The sequence below is a fragment of the Suncus etruscus genome, chromosome 18 (genome assembly GCF_024139225.1).
Source record: "Suncus etruscus isolate mSunEtr1 chromosome 18, mSunEtr1.pri.cur, whole genome shotgun sequence".
NCBI classification, from domain to species: Eukaryota; Metazoa; Chordata; class Mammalia; order Eulipotyphla; family Soricidae; genus Suncus; species Suncus etruscus.
The window spans coordinates 23,930,946-23,957,804 of record NC_064865.1 but is presented as its reverse complement, the minus strand read 5'-3'; the positions used below and the strand labels follow the sequence as shown (position 1 = coordinate 23,957,804).

Genomic DNA, 26,859 nt, shown 5'->3' with positions numbered 1-26,859 from the left:
AATATTATGCAGCTGTCAGGAGAGATGAAGTCATGAAATTTTCCTATACATGGATGTACACGGAATCTATTATGCTGAGTGAAATAAGCCAGAGAGGGAGAGAAAAACACAGAATGGTCTCACTCATCTATGGGTTTTAAGAAAAATGAAAGACATTCTTGCAATAATAATTTTTAGACACAAAAGAGAAAAGAGCTGGAAGTTCCAGCTCACCACAGGAAGCTCACCACAAAGAGTGATGAGTTTAACTAGAGAAATAACTACATTCTGAACTTTCCTAATAATGAGAATGTATGAGGGAAATGGAGAGCCTGTTTAAAGTACAGGCAGGGGTTAGGTGGGGAGGAGGGAGACTTGGGACATTGGTGGTGGGAATGTTGCACTGGTGATGGGTGGCGTTCTTTACATGACTGAAACCCAAACACAATCATGTATGTGTTTAAATAAAATTAAAAAAAAAGAAAGAAAGAAAGAAAGAAAAAGAAAGAAAGAAAGAAGGAAAGAAGGAAGGAAAGAAAGAAAAAGAAAGAAGGAAGGAAGAAATGAAGGAAAGAAGGAAGGAAGGAAGATGTAGGGAAGAAAGGAGGGAAGGAAGGAAGAATGGAGAGAGGGAGGAAAGAAGGAAAGAAAAAAAGGAAAAAAGAAAGGAAGAAAAGAAAGAAAAAAGAGCCTGCGCTAGCCTTGGATGGACCGCGGTTCAATCCCCCCGTGTCCCATATGGTCCCCCAAGCCAGGAGCGACTTCTGAGCGCATAGCCAGGAGTAACCCCTGAGCATCATCGGGTGTGGCCCAAAAACCAAAAAAAAAAAAAAAGAAAAAGAAGAAAGAGAGAAAGATGGCACTTCGGTGCAGAAGTAAATGTGTTCAGCAATGTTTTGAACAATATTTTTAAGATGAAAATTGGTTTAATGTTTTGTTTTATTAATAAAAATATGCCATTATTATTCTAATGCGTGTACTGTTCCAAAACTGCAAACCTTCCAGATCTAAGAAGACACCAAAGAAAATGTAGGAATGAGAATAGCATTGAAAAAGAAGGCTTTTCCAGCTTCCAGCATAATTAAGGATCCAAACTTCTCTCTGGGAGCCAGAAGCTTCAGCAGGCAACACTTGGAACAGCATGGCTGCATGCTGTAGGCTTTTTGGCCAAGCTTAGGGGAAGATGTGGCCTCAAGCTGCCCCTCACAGTCTTCTCTCTCCTCCCTCCTGGTTATCCTTGGCTGCCTGACCAGGGTGCCAGCAAGGTCAGTACTGGCAAAGCATTTAAAGGGGCCCCAGGTCTCCCCCACCCTTCAGCAGAGGGGTGGATTGGGGGAGGGGACTGGTGAACTTCCAGCTTTCCACTAAAGCCCACTCTCAAACCGCATAGGTGCTCTAGCCCCGCATGAAAAATGTATATAGATTAATAGGATATCATATAGTTTAATCCACTTTGCAGTCTACAGTATAGATTGTTAAATAGGATATCATAGGGGTTCGTCTATGTTTACAGTATACAGAATTTCTATGTTGTATTATTCCCTTCCACCATTGGCTCAGCACCCTACACGTTTATTTCTAGTCCTTTCCTCTCACCCCCACTGTCTATTACCCCTCATGTAACCATTTGCCCTCAGCTCTTCACTCTTTATAAAGCAGATTATTTTCCTCACTCAAGCTGTCAGCCAGCTCCCAAAATGAATAAATAGACTCTCAACCTGAGAAGAAACCAAAACTCTGTTAACATCAATCTATTATCATCAGACTCCTATCCTCTACCTCCCTTCACTGGGTACCTGTGCTTGCTACCATAATCAGTTTCCGAGAAGTCCCCACTCAAAGACATTTCTTGATACAGGGACTGATGGGTGTTGTTTACAGACTCCAGATGGCCAAATCAGAGACCAAAATGGTGTCTCGGAATCAACACCTTCCCTCCCAACTATTTCTAAAACATAAAAGTGACATGTTTATCTCCTGTGTATATCTTAGATGTACTCCCTTAACATCTATTGTGTGTGTGTGTTTGTTTGTTTCTTTTGCTTTTTCCCCTTTAAGATATTTTCAATAAGCAATGCTGGTAGAAGAGTATCTCTTTATAATTCATGTTAGAACCAAGTTAAGGGAAATGTTGGACTTGTTCCCCCAGCCTGCAGATGCACCAACAATACCTTGTGGCTTTGTTTGTCTTTTGAATAGGCACAATAAAATAGGAAAATATTACATATTCAAACACTTTCTTATTTAATAGAAATGGGAACACAAATTTTGTAATGCAGTTAGGTCTTATACCCTGAACATTAGCATAATGATTTGGCTTAGGCCTCAGAAGAACTGGCATTGCCCATACACTCTGAACAATGGATACCATCTATGGAAACAACCACAACTGTCTATAACATTACCAGGATGCAGGACCTGATAATGTCTATAACCTTACCAGGTAGACCAGGGAAGATCCTACCACTGCTCTGGCATTGACTTACTCCAAAGAGTGCTCTCAATACCCAGATGATGTAGCAACAACCTGCTTGCAGGGCAGGTCTCTACCCATCTAATGGTGAGGTGAAACTATAGGATGTTCCACATTAGCCTGACTTCGATGAAGGAAATTCACAGAATCCAGCATCTTTAAATACAGGAACCTGACACCAACAACAGATAAAATGCGAAAAAGTTCCAACTGAACTATGGAGAATCACTCAGGGGTTGGGCAGACTGGTATGCCTGAAACCCAGAGTTGGTTTTATGCCAATAAACTTCAGAGGTGAGGCCTTCTTGTAATCAGACCAACGATTTTTTTTTCTGTTTTACCCATATGCAAACAATGGCGATTGCCATTATCACACTTTTACTACTGTATTTTTTAACACTTATCCTTTATGAAAGAAAAAAACAGCTTACTGAACTTAAAAAAACACATAAAATAGCTGTAGTAGAATACCTGTCTCAAATACAGACAGGGTATGGGAAGGAGGGAGGGCAATGGGGATGGGAATGTTGCACTGGTGAAGGGGGGTGTTCTGTTTATGACTGAAACCCAACTACAATCATGTTTGTAATCATGGTGCTTAAATAAATAATTTTAAAAAAAAGTAAAAGAAAGCTTAATCCATTCAAGTGAAATCAGGACTTATGTTCAGGAGCAGCATTTCTACCTGAAATGACGCTGAAACAATGGTGGAAATTCACCAAAAAGTTAAATGCTTACAAAAGGGAAGAAGATAAACATTTGCTAACTATTGAGTGATATGATTTAAGAATGGTGATCCCAGCTAGATCTCCTAGAGACCTTGAACAATAGTAGAATCAATTGGGCATTTAAAGAAATTGAGTTTTTCCTATCTGGGACTCATCACAAACTGTGGACTGACTCATACATTTTAGTAGAACCTCAGGAAAAGAAGCCATAGTTTGAAGTTGATTTAGAACAACTGACTCCTTTGAGATTTCTGGTTATGTTTTGGAAAACAAATATCCTAAGACACAGGAGAAAACTGCCACAAGATAATGATACAAATGCTTTTATTTTTCCCTCTAGGGGCAAAATATTTAGGTAAGATTCATCCTGCTAAATAGTCATGGTAGAAAAATAATGTTAAAACCAGGGTCTACCTTGGGCAGCACAAGCAAAGATGACAAATAGTGATCTAAAATGCTTTGCGAGTCAATTGACTTAGCAATGATGCCATTAGGGTTGAGATGTGAACAGTCACTCAGAGATTATGAGCAGAAGTCATCCACATTTTTGAAAATTTATCTCCAAAGTTTTCCCACCACTATGCACTTCAGATGATCTCTGTTACAGAATTGTCTTACTCATGAATCCCTGCAGGTTTCTATTCTTTCTACAGATGCCAAGTCTGGCCTTCAGCTAATTGGGAAAAAGATATTACAAATATCTTGAAAATATCACTTTTTACTCTTCAACAACAACAACAACAACAACAACAACAACAACACACACACACACAGCCAAACAGATAAAAGCAGACATCCTGGAGAAAGAATGAAGAAAGTGATGCTAATTCATTTTATTCTGGGGGCCCAAGTTGCTCACTTCCTCGTGTTAAAACAAGTTGCATCTGGTTGTATGTATTTTTATTTTCAATCTTTTGTAGAACACGAAAAATATAAAGAGTTCTTGTGATGTGAAAGTCACCCCAGAGCTGTCATGTTTCTGCTAGTACCTGTCAAGTTTTAACTAGTTACGAATTCAGAGAGAAAGAAGAGTGAGGAGAACTTGGATAGAGGAGGAAGGAGAGAGACAAAATGAATGAACTGTGTCTTAGAGCTAAGGTAAAGAAAAAGGCACCTGCCTTTGTGGCCAGTATACAAGAGTTAAAGAATAAAATAGAAGCCAATAGAATACGATGAGCTAGGATGATTCAGAAACAACAGGACCCAGCCAGGAAGCTGGCAGTGTGCAGCCAGGAGAGTGCAGTGCAGACTCTGCAGGTGAAATGATCATGCCAAGAACATGAGGCACAACTCATGCTCAATATTCTCACTCCCACTCCCACTCACAGTATATAACTGGAAGCTGAGACAGTTGTCTGGATGATTCAACAGAAAAAGACAGGGAAAATAAATCTTCCAATACTTCTGTAGTTGCTATATTACATTGAACTTTTTTTTTCAGAAATGAATGCAATTTTTGATAAGGGAATTGGTGGTATTTCACCAAAATGCTGCTGCCATTTTAGAGAAATGCAAATGAAGGCTCTGCCCTTAGCCTGATATAAATCTTTTAGTCCCACTGAAAGAGACATGGATACCAGGAGAGCTGCTCTAGTTACAGAGGAAGTTGTTTGCCCAGATCTGAAGAAAATGTCTGGTACCTTCATTTGAAAATATTCCATCATAATAAAAAATGTTATACTCACCTACATGCAAACTTTGAAATCACTGATAATAAATATTAGACTCTCACAGCTTTATGCTTTTTGGAAAATTTTTTACTAAAATGATTATTAAAAGTATGCTTGTAGGACTAAAATTTTATTACAATGTTAGGGCACCTGTCATACACATAGCTGGCCTAGGTTCAACTCCAGGTAGAGCATATAGTAGTCCCCCGAGTTCCATCAAAAGTGATTCTGAACAGTCATGTGTAAATCCAGAGCATTACTGAATATGGGCCCCCAAATAAAAATTATATAAATTATTTTAATAAAAATTATACTTTTTCAAGTCATTAGCATAAGTTAGAAACTTGGCTCAGCAACAGAGCACTTGCTTTAAATGTGTGAAGATTTGGGTTAAATCTCTAGCATCACTTTACACAAAAACAAATAAATGCATACTTAAGCTATATTTCCTAAACTGCAATTCAATTTTGGAAGAAAATGTCCTATATTAAATCTTACATCTGAAATTAAAAAAAACTATAAATAACTATAGGAAAATTTCCTATATTCAATCTTACCTATGTACATGGAACATCTTAACCATCCAGTGTTTAGAATATATGTTTATTGACATATCAAGATGTGAACAAATATTTTCCTTCAAATCTCATAAATTATAAATAACATTTATAATATGAATCTATTTTCTTCACATTCTTGTGTATGGATATTTAAACCACCTATTATGCTACCAAACAAAATACTTTTATGACCTCTACATATTCTATCTTGAACTATTATCTATTTATTTTTCTATCATCAACTTCAATATATGTCATGATGTTGGGAGAAATTATAATTTTATTCTTTATCATTTCTAAGTTGCTTGATTTTAAGAAAAGTCATTTGTATAATTTGGAAAACTATTCAAATGATGGAAAAATAGAATCCTAATTTTCTAAAATAAATTTCATCAATTAATTGCTAAATGGTATAGTTTATGGAGAATATTTTTATTGAAAATAGACACTTTACAAGTCTTTACTTGGGCTTATTTTGCGTAGTCAATGTGGTCAATAAGAGTAACGATGAAGTATATTATCTGGACATCACATTTTTTATGTTAAATTAAAAATAAGAAAATTAACACATTTTTTCTCTCTTCTCCAAAAACAAAAGCACTTGGTATTTTTAAGTACCAATGTCCTTGCAATGAAATGGGAGTGACTGATATTTTGTTTCCACAATCTTAGTTCCACCATGAGTTAGAAACAATTTAGGATAAAAGAAATAAAAGGAATCTTTATCAAGCAAATTAAAAACTTACATCAGTGTGTAGCCTGTTATAAGCAATTCTGCCAAAAAAGAAATACATTAATATACTACAGACCAGTGGTCAGTCCTTGGGCTGATTCAACAATTCTTTTAGAAAATCCTACATTTGAAACATCAAAGAGGATGGCCATTAAAACCAATTCCATGATGAAACTGAATATACTTTCCATGGCACAAAGGCTCTCTTTATAATTTGAGTAAGGAATAATTTAATGGTTCTACATACAGATGTTTAAAGATATTTTCATAGCTGTGATCAAGACTTTCAATAATTTAAAACATATGGCTGTTAATATTTTTGAAGCTGTATGTATTAAGCAGCATTATGCTTGGCTTTAAATGAAAAAAGGGCAGAATGCTCTATTCAAAGAAGCTAATTTTGCCTTCAAACCAATGTTACAACATGAAGTTCGGGAATATTAATCGTTAATAATGAATATGTCTTGAACATGAAGTACACACAGCTTTCTCCAGCCTCAACAGTAAATAGTATATTAACATTACAAATTGGTAACAAAAATGTGTATTTTTTTTGCACTGTGTGTAAGAAAACTTCACCCCACCAACTTCCATTTCATGCCATGTAGCTTGGACAGAGGGAGCACCAGGCAGTGGTCTGCATCCCATTGGCCCATCTGGTGGGTGGCAAGATGGAGATCTCATTGGCAGTTCTGTCAGAAAGTGGCCTAATTCCTAAAACCTGGCATGAGAATGAATTTGAGGAAGAGCCAGTGCCCAAGTGAAAGCTAAAACATTAGTAAAAAGGCAACCTCCTGCGGCTCTGTGGAAGCTCAAGAAACTTATCCTGACCAGGGAGCCTAAAAGCAAAATTCTACAGTTTTGAGAAAAACCTCATTACAAAGAATAGCATTTTCTTCTTTGTCTATCTGGTTATTAGAGTGATGTAGAAGTTGATAAAAAATGGAGCTGGAGAGTGGAAACAGAGCCATTTACCAGAAAGGTGTGACATATTGCTCAGGAATACTATTTCATAGGAAACACTGTGAAAGCAAGTAGAAAATGCATTATTTAAATATACATCCTCATTTCTAACTTGATCTAAAGATGTTTAATAAAATATGATGATAAAATCTCTTAATTATGCATAGATATCTACCACTGTAGTTACATAAGTAAATAAATATCATTGGTGCTAAAAGATCTCAGAATATTGGGTTCTCACTGTGAGACCCATGAACTTGGCAATGCATTCACAATTCAATTTTTCACACCTTTGGACTTATAAACACCAGAGCAAAATACTCTAGTGATTTTTCACTACTTTACTGAAAAAATATTTTGTCCACCAAATACTTTTATATGCCATAGATCACACTAGTTCTATATTTGACTATAATGCTATAAAAAAGTGGGGAGGCAGGGACCGAGACATTTTGAGGATATAATTAGCATAGATTCATTCAGAAAGACCAAAAAGTAATTGCTAGTTTCTTAGCATGATTTGGTATGACCTATTTATTTGTAGAAGTAGAACATTAAAATCGTTACATTTAAAATAATGTTTTCTTTTAATAAAAAGTACAGGAAGCTTCATTTCAGTAAATGTTGGCTTTGTGTTTTGTAATGTTTCTTTGAACCAAAAAAAAGATGGTAAGGAATTAGAAGGCAACCAGAGAGAGCCTCAATGAGTTTAATCCAAATTGCAGTTGACTCAACTGCCTGAGATAATAACTTGTATTCTGATCAAGAGTGCTGAGAGCACTCTTGAGTCATTAGGCTTGACTGGCTCAGAATCACTGACTCAAAATCACTGATCTCTGAGATCCCTGAGCACTGCTTGGGAGTACTTCCCCTAATAGAGAGTTTATCTTTAAGACTATGATACATCATTGTAAAGCTGTTTTGGTTTTGTTTTGGTGTCAGGAAGCGGCCTTAGAGTCATGGCAAGGTGTGTGCTTTAGTCCTACTAGTAAATCTAACCCCTGTGTAAGATTTTAAATGAGAAAAAGAATGTGATCAAATTTTTTTAGAGAGCTCTTTTATTATGCTATCTAAGGGAACATTCTTGTATTCCAGCCAGATTCTGGGAAGAAATTCCACATTTTTCTTTATAAAATCAAAGCAATAATTGTTAATATCAACTAAAAGTAGAGAAAATAAGGTCCTCTGTGAGAATCCTCAGAAAATGAAGGCATTAAAGAAAATAGGCCATGAATAATGAAACAGGTGTAAATTGTCAGAAATGAACACTTCAGCTCTTAAAATAAGAGCTACAACCACAAAACACAAGATAAATCTTGGGATCTAAAAGCTCTACTTAGCCATAAATAAATCAAAGTTGATCTAGCACAGAATAAACAGATAAAAGGACTCTAAGAGCCTGGGAGTGACACATAATAAAAGAAGCCCAAGAATAGAGAACAATTGTAGAATTAAAAGAATGTAGACATGGGAGGAGACCAATGTTTAGTAAACATAAGATAATATCATAGAGGAAGGAATTGTTTTTCACCCAAAAGGTCATTGTGAACTAAGATTAAAAACAAAAAAAGGAACATGTTATCATAGAAATCACTTTAAAATACTTAAGAAAACGGCACTAAATCCAGGGAATTTAATCCTGGATCATTTGACCCTCATCTTACTTGGAGTAGTCACCAATTTCTATTCATTTATTTGAGTAAAAACAAACTTAAACTTCTGACTTTTCTCTTTCATATTAGAGCAAAACTTCCACAGCACAATAACGTATGTGCTACTCAAATTCTGATCATAAACAAACTGCTTAATTAAATTACAGAAGATCATACATAGATTAGTATGAATATATATTGAGGTGTGAATGATACAATATAAAGAATAAGTTCAATTGTTTCTTGGACTTGACATAGAAGAAAATAAATGAGAAAAAATAGTAAACTAAGCGGCTGGAGTGATTGCGCAGAAGGGCATTTGCCTTGCATGTGACTGACCTAGGTTTGATCCCCAGCATCCTATGTCTATGTGGTCCTCTGAAACTATCAGGAGTGATTTCTGAACACAGAGCCAAGAATAATACCAAAGGGACTCCATGTATGTCCCCCAAATAAAATAAGTTAAGATATAAACAGCTTTTGGAAGACTCACACATAAAATTTAAAATCTAGGTATTGTTACATAAAAAACATGTGTATATATAGTTATTATCCTAAATATACATTAACATCTGTAAACTCTTTATCTCTTTATCAAAAAACAATCCAGACCCATTAAACACAGGCAAGTGAATTTTCATGAGTACAGTGGAAATTTTTCCAAATACAAATGTAGTTTTCCTAAATTTATTCCCATTAATTTAAAAAGGATACTATCCTAATCTTGATGGACAGGAAATAATCAGATACCCTACAATATTCAGATAGCCCAAGTGTTTATCCATGTCATACTTTCTCTTTGCAAAAAATTGTGCCCTAGAAAAATGAAATAAGCAATGATCAAAGAAACTAAAGCAGATGAAACTAACTCCATAAATATTTTGGGCCATGCAGAAGCACCAATGTGGGAAGAATCTAGAAAAGTAAGTCCAGGGGCTGAAAGTGAAAATTTTTTTCAGGAAGAAATACACAGGGAAGAAAGCCACTAAGATATAGTGGCAACATCTTGCCCACAATGCATCAGTGGAAAGTCAGTTCTCAAGGGCCCATCTTCCTGCTCAGACCCCTGCACCTTCACTTCACAGTTATGGAGACCTTTTCAGAGCTCACGTGAGAGCTGTTTTATTCTCAGGACCCACTTTCTTATGATGCCCTACAGTATGGGCAGTATTATAGCTAGTCATTTCTTACATTGCTCTGATTCAATTAACTTCCAAGGGCGGATGATTTTTCAATGTCTCACACAGAGAGCCACATTTTTATTCTGCCACCAAGAATGCCTATAAGTGTCCACAATTTTGCACTTACTGTGTTTTGTATTAATAAATATACAAAAAACATACTCTTTAGTGCACTTTAACTATTTTGAAACACTAACCTGTGAAGAACATTAGCATCATCAACAGAATTTACCACCCTTTCCTTTTCTTGAATTATTCTTTGGTCCACAGACTGCAGCTTCTCAACCCTTATATAGGTGAGTCATGCTCACTTATCTAATGTCTTATGCATCTTCTTCCTCTTTATTTTCTAAACTTTCACATTTCCAAGATGTGGAACCCTCCTGTTAATTTTTAGCCCACCAAGTATTTGGTTCAGGGTGAGGGCCTGATGCCATTGTGTGGGTCAGGACCTGTGTTACCAAAGGTCACTCTGACCACTCAGAAGTGTTGGGTGGTAGTACTGGATTCCAGGATGGAACCTCTCAATGTTAGGGAAGACTTGGTGGTGTTCAGGATATAAATGAGGTCAGCTGCATGAAAAGTAGTGCCTTAACCCTTGAACTCTCTTTGGTCCCTGAATACTCTTTTACTTTTTGAGAGGGACATCCTAGTAGACTTATTCCTGGCTCCTCTGTGCTCAAGGATCCCTCCTGGCAGAGCTCTAGGGATGATGGGGGTAACAAGGATTTAATCAGGGTCAACTGTATGCAAAGTATGTGCCCTAATTGCTTACTTGCTATTCTTCTTCTCTCTATGCCTCTTCCTCTGTCTCTCTGTCTGTCTGTCTGTCTGTCTCTCTCCCTCTGTCTCTGTCACTCTCTCTCTCTTTCTCTCTCCTGAATGCTTTTCCTTTTGTTTGTTTTAGTTTTAGTTTTGAGGTCACATCCAGCAATGCTCAAAAGACTAGTCCTGAGCCTATACTCTGGAATTACCCCTGGAAGTGCTCAGGGAAGCATATGGGATGCTGGAGATCAAACCTGGGTTGGCTATGTGCAAAGCAAGAGTCCTACCTCCTGTGGACTCTGAATGCTCTGTGTTTTCTCACTCTATGCTTGGTCTCCCGATGGTATCAACCAATCCAACTTCTCTAAAAACTGTCTGTGCTGATTTCTTGATCTGGAGGCTAGCTCTAGCCGGCATGGGGTTTGGGGAGATCCCATGTCGAAGGCCTTTTCCCTAACTTGGGTTGCTGAGGGCCTTAATAGTCCCCCAGCCGTCCCTCTTCTGCCCCCGGCCCCCGGGCCTTCCTTCCCTGGGTGCCAGCCCAGGCGGCCCAGACAAGGTGGGTGTCGGGTGCTCCCTCCTGGATAGGGTCCCAAGCTTTCCCTGCCCTTCCCTCAGCACTAGGTGGGAAGGGCACAGGGTGGAGGGCGGGCAGATCCTGGCTTCCGGCTCTCTACCGAATCCTTTCTTGATCCGTGTATAGGAATATTTCATGACTTCATCTCTCCTGACAGCTGCATAATATTCCATTGTGTATATGTACCACAGTTTCTTTAGCCACTCATCGTTGTTGGGCATCTGGGTTGTTTCTAGATTCTGGCTATTGTAAATAGCACCGCAACTAATATAGGTGTGAAGAAGGCATTTTTGTGTTGTGTTTTTGTGTTCCTAGGGTATATACCTAGGAGTGGTATAAATGGATGATATGGGAGCTCATTTTCCAATTTTTTGAGGAATCTCCATATAGCAACATATAACAATCTCCATATAACAATATGGAGATTCCTCAAAAACTGGAAATTGATCTCCCATATGATCCATATGACAATATGGAGATTCCTCAAACCTAAAATTTAAAGATTGATCTTTGTCATCATTTTTAATGTTCATTCTACTTTCCAGTCAATGTTTTTTTAATAGTATAAAACACTACTCTATATATGCAAAAAGTTTTAAATTTCTTGTAGGGGCCAGAGTGATTGCAGGGCATTTGCCTTTCATGTAGCTGACCCAGATTTGATTTCTAGCATTTCATATGAAACCTCAAGCCTGCCAGGAGTGATTCCTGAGTGCAGAATCAGGAGTAATGCCTGAGCACTGCCAAGTATGGCCCAAAAGTATAAAAATTCTTTTTAATTATTTGTAAATAAAATGTTTATATTTTTAGGAGACCATGATTATATTTTACTGAATAGTGAAGAAATTTTATAGGTATGTATTTAGGAGAAAGTAGATATGTCTTTTCTTCATTTGCTCTTCAAACTTATTCACAAGGCTTAAAACTAAAAGTTTAAACTTTTCAAAAAAATTTTAAATGTTCTTTTATTTAGTTACCATGAATTGTAAAGTTAATCATGACTGGGTTTGAGGCATATAACTTTTCAACACAGATCTCTTTGCCAGTGTTTCCTTCTCTCCACCAATGCTCCGAGTTTCTCTTCTGCCTTCATGGCATGTGCTTTCTTATGACATTTGGTAAAGTGGTTTATAATACAGTTCCTGGGTCTATGAATAATACATGAATACCTTGTAGTTTCCCCTCCTGCCCCTGGGTGAACACTTCATTCCACCATAGTTGTAGTCCTTTCCCTATCCTATTTCCCCAAACCCATACCAAGTAGCATGTTTCCTGCTTAAGATCAACTCAGTTTCTTTGTTTCTACTGTCATTGGGCATTCATTATTCCGTCATTATTGCTTTTTATATCCTGCAGATGAGATCGTTTCATATTGTTATTTTATTCTTCTGACTAACTTCACTCAGCTTGATACTTTTCAGATCCATCTACAGGGCAGCTAATTTTAAGACTTCATCTTTTTATAGTGGAGTAATATTCCATTGGATGTATATAGATAATATATATGATATATGAGATATATGATATGTATGATATTTTATATATATCATAATTTTCTTATACAGTTATCTATTCTTTTTTGGGGGCATACCCGGTGATGCTCAGGGGTTACTCCTGGCTATGCACTAAGAAATTGCTCCTGTCTTGGGGGATCATATGGACTGGGGGATTGAACTGCAATCTGTCCTAGGTCAGCCACGTGCAAGGCAAATGCCCTACCACTACACCACTGCTCCAGCCCCAGTTACCTATGCTTGGACACTTGAGTAGTTTTCATATTTTTACTATTATGAATAGTGTAGGGGGATGAAATAGGGCATGGAAAGATCTTTTCTCCATTTTACTTTTGGGTCTTTGGGGTATATTACAAGAAGCGCAATTGTTGGGTCTAATGAGAGATCAATTTTTCTTTATTTTTAGGAATGTAATACTGTTTTCCAGAAAGGTTATACCAGTTGATATTCTTTAGAGAACAACTAAGTATGTCCATTTGAATCTCCTCCCATTGATATAAAATTGTTTTGATGCCAATAACTGATACCAATATGGTTTGGTTTGGTTTTTGGGCAACACCCAGTGACTCTCAGGGGTTACTCCTGGTTATGCGCTCAGAAATCGCTCCTGACTTGGGGGACCATATGGGACCCCAGAGATTGAACCATGATCCATCCTAGGCTAGCGTGTGCAAGGCAAGCATCCTACCACTTGACTACCACTCTGGCCCTTCAACAAATAGTTTTAAGTAAATATTACTCTGAAATTTATAAAGCACATTAATATCCTCTTGATATATTAGAGAACTTTCTTATCTAGAGAATTCAGAACAATCTTTCTGTTAGATGTGACTAGAAATTAGTGACCCACTACTCAGACACCTGTTAAATGGATCCTTTTAAGAGCAGAAAATATATTTTCTAATTATAGACTAATTTAAACTCGTAGTACCCTGTATTATATTATTGCCCTGCCTTTTCTTTTAAGGTTATTTTTAAATAAATGAAAGTACAGAAACATTCATTATTCTTATAAGCAAATAAAGTTCTGCATTGCAGTCTGTTGGCTCATCCATAATTCAGGATCTTAGCATAAAACATTATGCTCAAACAAGCACAAATATTGGCAAGGTAAAATATTGAACTGCTACAGTAGCAGTTATATTATGTAGCAATCTGTATGAACTTTAATTTTCCAGCACTAGCAACAAAAATTAAAAACATAAAATCAGTCAACAATTATAACTGTGAACCAAATAAACATTTGAGTCATGACAACTTGCTATTATTTAGATATAAAGTTTTCATTAAGTATACACGGATCTGATACAACAACAAAATCCAAGAAATGGAGGAATCAGCATTTATTGTTTAGAATATTCATCCAGGTTCAATAAAATCATGAATCCCAAATTTTAACAACCAAACTTATAAAGGTGCCTGTTGTGATGTCAGACTGGAAGAGAGGTGATGGCATGGATGGACTCTGGGAATATTGGGGAAAGTTGATTCTGTTAGTGGGACTGGTCCTGAGACATTGTATTTAAAACCCAACAATGAATAACTTTGTAAAATCATAATGGTTTCAATAAAAAGATTTTTAAAAAAGAATATTCATCCAGGTTTTAAAATGGATGAAGAGATGATCTATAAAAATATACTTCCAGATTTGAACTCTCTAAACAGCAACTTTGATTTTCTGCTCACTTAACAGAAATTAATTTTTAAATCAATTCCCTCCTGATTCTCAATGATCTAGACAATAATAATGTCAATCATCCATTTATTAGGATTTTAGGCATTGATTTAGCAGTTGTGGCAAACAAGCAGGGTCCAAATAACCTTGATACAGGACACATCTCCTCTGTTATAGGTGAAGCACCTTGCCCTAGCTTGTTTGAACTCTAAGCACATCACCTGGATGCACAGTGAGTTTGGCATCTCCTCAGTTGAATCAGCAGAACCAGCCCAGCAGATCAGCATTTCAGTCAGGAACAAGCCATCTCCCCCTCACCTCCAGGTCCTTCCTTTTGCTGCCATGATGAAGCGAAGAGGTATTGCACATTGTGATCCTTCATCTCTCCCATGTACAGCCAGCCAACTCTGCTTTTTTACTCTAGCAATGAAGTACTTAGAGCCAAGAAGCCTATGACTAGGATCTAGCACCAGGCATTTGAGCTAAACTTTAGGGTTTTTTGTTGACTTTATCGCATGCTATAACCCATTTATTAAAGGAGAAAAAGTAATTAATACAGTAAGTAGAGTGGCTTCCTATGTAAAGACAGAATTAGCTCTATAGAGCACAAAATATAGAAAGTTTGTGAAGCCGGCACGGTGGCACTAGAGGTAAACGCTAGCCAACAAAGGGCCGAGGTTCTATCCCCCGGCATCTCATATGGTCTCCCCAAGCTAGGGGCAATTTCTGAGCGCTTAGCCAGGAGTAACCCCTGAGCAGCAAATGGGTGTGGCCCCCAAAAACAACAAAAAAAGAAAGTTTCTTATTACTCTCCAAATCTGCAGGACTAGAAAAATGTACAACCAATCACCAAGCCTGGCCCTTCTCCTCCAATTATATTATTTGTTTCTTCAACATGGAGCAACTTTAGAACAGCTCAACAGATGATAGCATGTAGTTTTAAATCTTTATTATTTTTCAAGGCATATTTGGAAGTGCTCAGAGTTTATTCCTGGCTCTGCACTCAGAGACCATTCCTGGTAGGAATTGTGGGACTGTATGTGATGCTGAGAATTAAACCTGAGCAAAGCCCTACTTACTGTTCTATAGTTCTGGCCCCCCAATACATAGGTTTCATAGCACCTTTGGTCATTATCTTTCAGAGCTCCACAATGTTCCTTATATAAAAAGGTTGGGAAAGATGGAACACATTTTGCTAGAAGAGTCCTTCAGTGTATATATATATATATGTCTAGTATATATTCACTATGAAAAACATATTATTTTGCTTTTTGGGCCACACCAGGGGATGCTCAGGGGTTACTCCTGACTATGCCCTCAGAAATCGCTCTTGGTTTTGGGAACCATATGGGACCCCAGAGATTGAACCAAGGTCTGTCCTGGATTGGCAGCATGCAAGGCAAATGCCCTACAACTGTGCTATCACTCTGGCCCCTATGGAAAAATATGTTATATCAACTATATAAAAAATAATCTACACTTACTACACACATATATATCATCTGCAGCCCAAAATAACCAAAGCATTATAATAAAGTGAAACAAACCCACTTACACCCTGCAGATAAAAAGGAGCAGGGGGTCCTGTAATTACCAGGTCTTCTAAGACACTCCAGTTTCAATGAAGTCTTAATTCCCTACAGCTGTATGTCTTCTGTGCCATGAAAGTCAGTGAATACCCAGATCTAAGAGTTTGGTCTATATTTGAAGATTATGATTGCTCAAGTGGAAATTACTATTGCACATCAAATATTACAAGCATTAAAAAATGGAGTTGTCATAGATTAATGTGATGGCTATTGTGCAAAACCACAATGAGTTCTTGGCAGAGGTTTTAGAAAACCTAAAATTCAAGTTATCACATAATTTTTGAGCTCTCTTGGCAAAGAAGAGAGCAAAGTTCTGCTCAATTTGAATACTGATTCTTAAAGAATCCATCAGAGCTATGTGAGAACTAATATTGGATTGTCACAAAGAAGTATTTTCATGCAACCCTAGATTATTCTGTTTATGGTCCAAGGAGCATATGGATGTGTAAAGAACTTATAATTAAGGATTTGCTTGTGTGCTGCCATAAATTTTACCACAAACTCTTCTAAAAATAATTTGTTTTAAGAAAGAGAATGCTATGAGGAAGGTGAACTAGAAAGTCAAGATATTAGTAGGAATGCTTTTTTGTTTTTGGAACACACCCAGTGATGTTCAAGGGTTACTCCTAGCTCTGCACTCAGGAATCACTACTGGTGGTGCTTTGGGGACCTAATATAGAAAGGTAAGGTTTAAAGTTGAGTGAACCCCATTCAAGACAAGCACTTCACCACTCTACTATATGCTATATACATAATACAAACATAGATAAATATACACATATATCACTTTGTCTCCTAACCATTTATTTATATCATATCTTTCTACCCTTTCATCCAGACATCCTTACTTCATTTTGCTTAAAGATATTTTGATCTCTAAGGACTTTCAAGTTGGAATAAGTAAACTCCTAGACTACTTAAGTGACAGTAGCATATATGTATTATTTATTCAATCACTGTCCTCACAGGTTGTCATCACTGGTGGTTAGGGGACTATGTTGTCTTTGATTATAGAAGAAAAGTTTGGGTCAGGGAAGTAGCTCAGTCTTAGAGCACAGGCTCTGTCTGTATAAAGTCCTGGATTAGGTCTTAGGATAACACACACACACACACACACACACACACACACACACACACACACTGGTAATAATTCTAAACTTTCAACTGGACAGTGAATTATCATTCAGGCCACACTAATACAGCCACAAAACTGAAAAAGAGCTTTGTCTTTATATACAAAAGACAGTATCTTAAAATAGCATGAACTAGTTTGAAGACATCTCTTCTATTTCTGGCTATAGTTTTATAAAATTGAATAAAAATGAAAGACATTTGAAAATATTGGTTGGTTGTGTTGTGCCTGAACTTTCAAGGTTCTGAGACCAAAGAAAACCTGGTCTGGCTGGCCCTTCTTACCTTGCAGCCTTTGCATCACATTAGCGATGTCCCGAGGAGACCTAGGGGTCCTTGAGGCTGTCCTGGAGGCTGCCATATTTCCTCCCAAAGCATGAAAGTGACCCGACAACTTGTCACCCAAGGCAACTGCACTAGGCCCCGCCAGCAAACATCCTGATGCCTCTAGATATGTCCAGTCATAATGAAAATCCTGGTAATGGCAGAAATCGGTGAGAAATCAGCTTCCAAAGATTGAATCTCTTCTTTCAAGACCAGTCTTTAAATAAACTGAGAAATCTGGAGAGAAAAAAAAGTAAAAAAGGTACTTTGTAAAAACTTTGATACAAGCCAACATGATAGCTAAAAAGACAATGGTATTTAATTTGATCAAATAAAATAATAAATGTAAAAATATCTATATATTTATATTTAAATATTCTGGAGCTTCTTAAGATATTGATAAAATGAAAAAATATATATATATATGATATGTACAACAAAAGGGTTTCCTTTTAAAACTATAAACATGTTCCATGGACCTATGAAAGTACCTGTATGCAGAAACCAGAACTCTACTTTGCAAAATACATAGATTTTCTTTTTGCTGTTCTTGTGGTTGCTTGTTTGTTTGTGGTCACACCTAGTTAATCCCAGGGGTACTCTTGGATCTATGTTCAGGAATCACTCCTGACAATGCTCAGGGGACCATATGGGATGTCAGGAATTCAAGATGGGTCAGTAGTGTGCAAGGCAAGCAAGCACCTTCACATTGTACTATACCTCTGGCTCTTTCATAGATTTTCTTAATTATGCTAATTTAATCTCTTTGCACACATAAATTGCTCTTTTTATGGTGTGTTTTTTGGATTTAGATTAAGTCTTTTCTTCGTAATAGTAATTTCATAAATTAAATAGTATAAAAGTTTATTTTGAAAAAATAATTTTCATTATTTCAGTATCAGACATTATAATGGGTTTAATTTATCCTTCCTCATATAGACTCTCAAGTAGTCATGAGACTAGGAATTCAATAGACTAAGTAGCAAAGACACTTTCCTTCTAATCCTTCCTAAATTCATTCTGTGCTGGGTGAGAAGAAGAGGTAAGAGCTTAGTTGATGAAATCTTAATGTTGAGACATGTATATTAAACAAGAATTTCCTAACATGAAGGGTTACCGAAGAGAAGGTCTTGCCAATAGTAGAAATATTGATGGTAGGGTTAAAAAGGTACCCAGAGATAAGAAATATCTTACAGGCCAAATTGGGGGTTCATTTCATACAATTTATACAATTCATAAACTCTTTTGATTAGAATAATGAAGGTCAAGAAAAGAAGGGGAGTGTGGGCTCCAGTTTGGTAAAGTAAGCTATAAAGAACACACATTAGTGCAAGCAGGCAAGGCAATAGATTCAAGGACTCTTGAAAGAGAGGCTCAATGAGCAGGAAAAACTCAGGGACACATTAGTCTGGCACATGATCACACTATGTCTCTTTAGAGAGCCCCTGGGAACCACCACTATAACCATACTCATACTCATCAGCCCAGCACTATGGATCCCAAAAGTTATGGACACCCATAATTTAAATTCTGGTTTCCCAGTAGTTGTACACAAAATATCCCTAAGTGTTAAGGGGCAAGCTTTGAGGAGTTTATTAATCTGAAGAGGAGGTTGGAGCAAATTTTATATTTGTGGTAGAATACAAAATTCCAGAAAAAAACTGTATTATGAACAACTCTATAACTGCATTATCTAAAATAAATAAATCTAATTAAAAACATTAAACAGCCATAATATATAAGTGAGAGGATCATCTGTGCAAAGGAAAATAGTAAAGAGTATATGAGGGTTTTCACAATTTACAATATAGAAGCTGGAGAGACAATACAGTGGGTAGGATGCTTGCCTTGGATGTGGCTAATCTGTGTTCTATCCTCAGAACCTCATATGATTCCCATGAGCTGCACCAAGCATTAGCCCTGAACACCACTGGTTATGGTCCAAAATCAAACAAACTAGGGCCAGAGCGATAGCACAGAGAAGAGGGCATTTGTCTAGCATGCAGCCAACCTGGGTACCATCTTTGGGATCCCATATGGTCCCCTATATTGTTCAGGAGAGATCCCTGAGCACAGAACCAAAAGTAACCTCTGAACATTGTGCCCCCAAAACAAAATGTGGGCAGGAGCAGTAGTGCAGTGGTAGGGCGTTTGCCTTGCAAGCTGCTGACCTAGGAAGGACCTTGGTTTGATTCCCATTGTACCATGTGGTCCCCAAGTGAGGAGCGATTTCTGAGCACATAGCCAGGAGTAACCCCTGAGCATACCTGGTATGGCCCAAAAACCAAAAAAAAAAAAAAAAAAAAAAAAGTGTCCATCAATCAAGAATTATGCTATTGAAACAGATTTCTGTTAATAATTACATTATAGATCTCCATATAGTGCATTGTTTATACAAAAATATTACATTATAGCCTCCTTTTAGTTCACATTCATGCCACATACTATATTAGCTCCAAAATCTCTCTCACTCCCTTTCTCACCTTTTCACTCTCTCTCTCTTTTCTCTCCTCAGATCCAATTTCAGTTTATATGCTCAGTCTCAGTTCAATTGCCTAAATATTGTGTTCTTAGAGTCAGAACTCAATGGTTGGGATACTAAGATAAAAATAAAATTGAACTTTTTTTGAGAAGCCTAGAACACAGTGGAGGAGTGAGCAAAGAAAGATACTATATAATCCCAAGAACAGGAGTAAATAAGTAAATTGAGGGTGAGGGGGCTCAAAGGGTTCTGAAAAATATTCTGGGAAGGAGCCAATCTTGAAATGAGTAAAGAAAAATCAGCCAGTCATTTGGGCATTTGGGTTAAGAACAGAAGTCCTATTCTAGACAGGGTGCTAGCCAAGGTGTGGACATGAAAAACTGCATGACTGCCATATGGAATTACTCATAGGACAATGAAGAACACCACTGTCTTATACTATGGATAAACTGAGGCTGGAGAAGAGGCCTGGCATGATTTTAGAGTTTTGTATGCTGTGTTCAGGAGCTCTGTCCTGACTCTAGAAATCACAGGAAATCATGGATTCCTAAAGAATCCTTAAAAATTTCTGGACTCATGTATTATTTACATTATTCTAGTTATAGTTTTTAAATGTGAATTTCATGGAAGACAGTATTATCTTAGGAGTCTGGGTAGAAGATGATGAAAGATATGCATATCAATAAGTCCCTAAGACTTGAGGATGGATTGAGGAGTGTTGAAGGGTTGTGGAGGCATGGTTCTTCCTCAAGACACCTCTCATCACTCTCAGGAATTCTAATGAAGATTTACGAACCATGATGCCATTAAATTATTTCCTCAGAAGAAGGAAAGTGCAGGTTTTTTAATCCCATAATTCTTCATGTCATACCATTATGTCCTTTCTGAACACTTTGCTCATTGACCCTTTGCCTCTATCCTCTAGGAGGGACACTGTCCATTAAATACCACTAAATACTTAGCCCAGGACTGAGAGTAAGACTAAAATGCACATGGTAGCATTTCCCCCATGTTACTACAGCATTATCAACCCCTAAATTATAAGTTTGATGTATGTTATATTTGTTACACTGTTAGCCTTATCATGGAAGGATATAGAGACATTTTGTATTGTAACTCTTGTTACACTGATTAATGTCCAGTATATATCTATATACCTCTGTACAAGTTTGTGTCCTATTTAGCTAAGTTGATATACTTTTCCTCCCTGAGACAAGACTAGAAACATCCCTTTTTCTTTTGCAATAGAAATAGGTGCAATATCCTTCCTGTAAGAGATAATAGAGTATTGTGCTTTCATCACTCCTATAGATAATGGTTCCTCTTTTGTAAAATTATGATATACTTGCTTTTTACTTATACTTAGTTTTTAAAGGTCATTATTTGATAAGAAATAGTAAATTAATTTTAAACAGATTAAATGAGAAGATATGAATTCTGGACTTAATGTTGTCTCAATTGGACAATTGTGAGCTATTGTATGAAGATTCCCAATAGTGCCCTGTCAAGGAGACTTGGCGTAGCAGAAAATACATAAATTATAGTTTAATAAGGATCTGGATTGAGCTGGAGATATAATAGTACAGCAGACCAAGAATTTGCCTTGTACACATCCAATTAAGGTTCTATCCTGGCACCCCATAAAGTCCTCAGAAACCCCCCCCCCCCGAGGGCGACTTCTGATAACAGGAGCAAACCCTGAGCACTGCAGGATGTGACCTCAATACCAACCAAACAACAGCAAAAAAGAAGATCAAAGAAATAAAAACACAGAAAGATTGTCCTGGAGTTAAATCTTAATTCTGTTTTTACTCCAAAGATACTCTAAATATTTTACTCTATTTAGATAAGAAAAGCAAAATTTTCTGAGTGTGGATTTCTTCATTCACAACTAAAATAATTTTATGGTAAGTAAGACTTAACTTTATCCTATGCAAGTTAAAGTTTAAGATAGAAACATAGTCACAGGTGTTGTCTTGGTATATAGTGCCCGCATGTACATGATGCCCACATCTCCCCTCAAGATTTTCTTACTTTTCTCCTTTCCTGCCAGGTTGTGTACTGGGGTACTCTCTACTTTTGAAGAAGTCTGTGCTCTCTCTTGAGCATAGTACTCTCTCACTCTACCTCTCGCTCTCATTCTTATCCTCCTCCTCCTCCCCTTCCTTATCACTTCCAAATAAATCTGGTTTTCACTTCAAAATGTATATAAACTATGACTGGAGAGATAGTACTGTAGGTAGGGTAGGATACTTGTCTTGCAAGTGGACAACCTGGGCTCTATCCCCAGGACTCCATATGTACTCCTGAGCCCCACCAGGAGTGAGCCCTAAGCTGAGCACAGAGCCAGGAATAATCCCTATGGACAGATAGTTGTGACTTTCCCCTATGAATGAATGAATAAATAAATAAATAAATAAACCTCTTATGTTTTTTAAGAGTTCTGGCACCTAGTGGCATTTCAGCAAGACCACTTTTCCTTTCTGTATTCCCTATTTCTTTAGTTGCCAGATGGAATCCAAGCCCTCCTCAAAGGGCCAGAGAAGGTCTTGGGGGGGGGGTCCTCTACAGTACCCAAACCAGTGCAAGTCAGGAGAGTTTGCCACTTGCTCCTCGAATTGATGAAAACCTGGCAGTGCCCTGGTTATGGTCATGATCTACAGAACTGGAACCAGGGTAAGCCCTGGCACCATTGAGAGCATGATAAAATTTTTAAATAGTAGCATGACACTTTGGGGGGTTGAAAATGGAATGTGAAGTGTTGCCACTAGTAGCGGGGCTAGGAAAAAAAACTAAGTAGACATTGATGGGAAGAAACCAAGTTCATAGTGTACATCTGTCACAGGCAGAGAGGCAAAACTTCCACATGTATTCTTCCAAAGGGCAATAATGAACCTTTGGTAAGGGGCAATGGCAGCAAGTCTAGTACAAGACAAATAAGCTTCTCTTTGAATTGATGGCCTGTCTGATCAGATACCCTCCTCCAGACAATAACACGAGAAACTTAGTGGTGAATCACTTCAACCTGACTTTTCCAGTCTCTAACCAGATTGGACAATTGCCCACTGAAACAGTTTCTTCTCTGTGTTCCTACAAAGCAATCCATACCACCCTTCACAGCTCTATGTAACACATCTATCCCATGGACTATACCTTAAAACAATGCCACTAAAGGATTAGGTATCAAGCAATCCCCGTTGTAAGTGCCAAAGTCTGCAACAGGCAGAGATGAGAGGCTCATTGCAAACTAAAAAAGATGAATCAAGATCATATGATGTAAACTAATTCACAGCACCATTAAGTACAGATGTTGTTTAATTAGATGGCTATCTATGTACAAAATAGCACACTTAAACAAAAAAAAAACATAAGGCAGATGAATACAGCCCCTCTCCTCTTCTAAGTCCTGATGCTAGAGTGAGTCACTTAAGAGTCTAATTTTAAACCTAATGATTGTTTTGTTTTACTGTCCTTTAGGCATGGTACTAAATACAATACAAAAATGGTTAAGCAGCAGGCAAAGAGTGGTGGAATCATGAATTTACTATACATACATTATTAATGTATGAGCACAGACAATCAGTTAATGTTGCTGAGAATTTCTCCCTGCTTGTTATGTGAAGTAGAAAATAAGCACTGAACTTTCCCTTGGGGGAAAAAATACCCAAACAAATAAGCCAAAGACAAAGTGCCAAACTGTACAGCATAAAAAATCAAATGTCATGAATTCATTGAGTTCTGTTGTTGTTTTAATGTTTTAATATATATCCTATCATATTTCTTATCCAGTTCCTTAATTCTCCTAGCATTGGTCCACAAGAGAGAAACAAACAGTCTTATGAAAATTGAGTGGAAATAAAAAATGATCAGACCTAAACACCAAACCCAAAGCCAATGAAGCAGAATCAAGAGACCCAAAGTACAACAAGCTATATACAAAGGGGACCTGTTACACTAGCAGTTCAAGGGGCCAGGGGGATGGTATGTGATGCATGCTGGGAACAGGGGTGGAGGGAGGACAACACTGGTGGTGGAAATGACCCTAATTCACTGTTACTATGTACCTTAAATGTAACTGTGAAAGACTTATAATTCATATTGGTCACAAAAATTATTAATAAAAAACAATCAGAGGGAGAGAAATGCTAATTGTCTTAGGCCCTGAGAGCTTAACACATATTCTGGCCTCAGCATGTAGCTGCAATTCCTTGAGCTGGGGCAACCCCTAGAAAATGCTACCACCTTTCCCCAGCTCTGGGCTTCTCACATCCTGTTTCAGTTGCACCTCCTTACATTTCTAAGAAGAGGTGTGCTGCATAATGATCTGACACCAACACCCTTCCTTTAACACAAGCCATTCCTGATCATTGAAAAAGGATACACCACTCCTCCTTTCTCATACTCCTTTGCAGCAAAGAATCCAATGAAAAGAAGTTAGACATGAACCCAGAAGAACAGAAACTAGACTGTGAAAAAAAAATCAGTCAATTAAGATAAAAAGAAAGAGCTCAAGCAAATATTTTCAAAGGCTAGCAATATTATTAGCTGAGTCAGTCTGAAGATGCCTCTTTATCTGCAGCATGAAACGTTCAGTTAGCGTTGACCCAGGTCACTTTGTTCTAAATTCGCCACAGAGTACAAAACCGAAAACATCAGAAAAGAGACAGTGAGAGAAGTTTTATTACACTTTCTGGTGGCGTCAGGAACTTTTGATTCCATAAGATGAATCTTTTTCCTCCCGAGAATATAAGGTTTCCTTAAGAACTCTCTCCATGACTCATGATGAAGTCAGATGCGGTTCATATGCTAATTGCTGATTTGAAATTTTTTTTGCTCTCCTGCATCAATCTGGCTGCCACAGACAAATGCTTTTTCCTTAAGAAAGTGATTCAGAGGAAGGTAAACGGGGATGGATAGATAGGAAAGAACAGAGACCAGAATTCAAACTGAACTTTCTTAATATCTTACACAAGAAAAATTTTAAAAGGCATATCTTTTTCTAGGTGCAGAGCCTCCATCTCCCAAGTGCAAAGCCCCAGCCATCAGCCTTCTAGGATGCTCACGCCAGTGGTGCAGCAGATGTTTCTCCCTGCTCTGATCTTGACTCCGCGTCTGCAGGGAGAAAACTAATCTCAACAGCAACCGCGCCTGGAGGCCTCCCTACCTGCTCTCCGGGAGGGCTCTCTTCCTTTGGTGGCTGACAGCAGTTTGGGGGTTTGGGCACTGTTTCCTGTCCTTCTTTAAGAACCTGTCACCCCGGGAACCACCATTTCACAGAACTCCACCAGCAGCGCGGCAGGAGCCGGGCTGCAAGACACCTTGCAGGAGAGAGAAGATGCTGGTCCTCCAGCAAAGGCCCCGCCTGCCGACGAGTGGAACGGCGTCCGCCACACACGTCCCTCCCCCAGGCCTTCCTAAAATAGTCGGGGGGGGGGTTGGAGGGGAGGGAGGCTGGTTCCGAGAATTCGTTCTAAGCCCTCCCTCGCCCATCTGATAGTACAGCCGCCGCCCCGACCATCACAATCCTTTGGCGGCCGCATCCCCTCCACCCCAGTTCCCGGGAGGTGCAAGGGGAGGAAATGACAGCTCAGAGGAAGGTGGGGGGCAGGTGTTCCTAGGGGTCTGGGAGTGCAAGGTGGAAGGAGAACGTCTTCCACCTCCCGTCTCCCCGTTCCTTCCCTGTCACAGGCGCGCATGCACACCCCACCAGCACGGCCACAGTCGCCCCTCTTCCCTGCTACGGGCTCGGACCCGGGAGCATGCGAGTACCAACTTGCTCACTATTTGCCAGCAGTGTGCTAGGTGTGCACCCATTTTTCTCGCCTCCTCTTTTGGTGTGTGTGTGTGTGTGTGTGTGTGTGTGTGTGTGTGTGTGTGTGTGTGTGTGTGTGTTTACCTACTCTCTCTCCGCCTCTCCTGGTCCAGCTCTTGCAGCTTTCGGGGACAACCAGGCAAGCAAACGTCAGGTCCGGCTTGTGCGTGTATCTAGGGCCCCCCGTTTCTCCAGAGTTCGGGCGCGGTTGCTGGGCTGCGGGAAGCTGGGCCGCCCTAGTGGACCGAAGGCTCAGAGCCAGGCGGGTTCCGGGCGGCCCGGGCGCTGCAGAGACGCCCCCCCCCCATCCAACCCCCAGCTCGCTTGACTCAGTCCCCCGCCTGGAGGCGCCGCAACGCTCCCCTGCAGCCTGCAACCCGGTCCTCTTGGGGTTCGCCCGGGGAACTGAGGCCTCCGCTTCTCCGGCTCCTCTCCGTGCGCCCCCCCCCCCACACACACACACTTACGCTCCGCACTAAGGCAGGTGGAGGAGCTGTGGGGTGCCACCCTCCTGCTGGAACCCCGGTACTAAGGCTCTGCGCAGCCACACCCGTCCCCGCGCCCCGGTTCGGCGCCCCAGCTGTAAAGACGCACACCTCGGTGCCCGGCGTGCCCTACCTTCCGAGAGGCCAGGTTTCTGCAGCCGCCTTCCTCTCGGAGGAGCTCCCCACCACCCTCACCACCGCCCCGGGGAGCGAACCCGCAGAGCTTAGAACCAAGGAGGTCCGGGAGGGGACGCTCCGAGCCAGACACCCAACTTTTGCCGGCCCGGGATTTGCACGGCCCGCCTGACCTTTCCCAGAACCACCTATTTGGAAGGACTGGGATGGTACATCCCCCTCACCCTGGTCCCAGGAAGGAAATGATGCAGTTTTGGGGAGGACATTCGCCTGGCTCCTTAGGAATCAACTTTCCCAAAGTCATCAGGGCAAAACTGTGGGCTGCCAAGTGCGTTGCGAGCACTTGGGAGGGAGACGGGGCAGGTTTGGGAAACTCGGGGTGGCGGAGTTTCTCTAAAGCTCCGAAGTCTGGAACCCGCGTCTGACACCTG

At 39.2% G+C, this 26,859-nt stretch overlaps 1 protein-coding gene across 1 annotated transcript in view; it reads right to left on the bottom strand.

The window, feature by feature from the left end:
• The window catches only part of SYNE1 (spectrin repeat containing nuclear envelope protein 1), a 578,994-nt gene extending 552,929 nt beyond the window's left edge, over nt 1-26,065 (bottom strand). Inside the window, exons 1-2 of the mRNA XM_049765309.1 lie at nt 25,897-26,065; nt 17,476-17,751 (exon numbers count right to left, since the gene is read on the bottom strand). Coding sequence (XP_049621266.1) covers nt 17,476-17,551 — 76 coding nt within the window. The 5' untranslated portion in view covers nt 17,552-17,751; nt 25,897-26,065. The remainder of the gene's footprint in view (nt 1-17,475; nt 17,752-25,896) is intronic.
• Nucleotides 26,066-26,859: the final 794 nt, after the last annotated feature.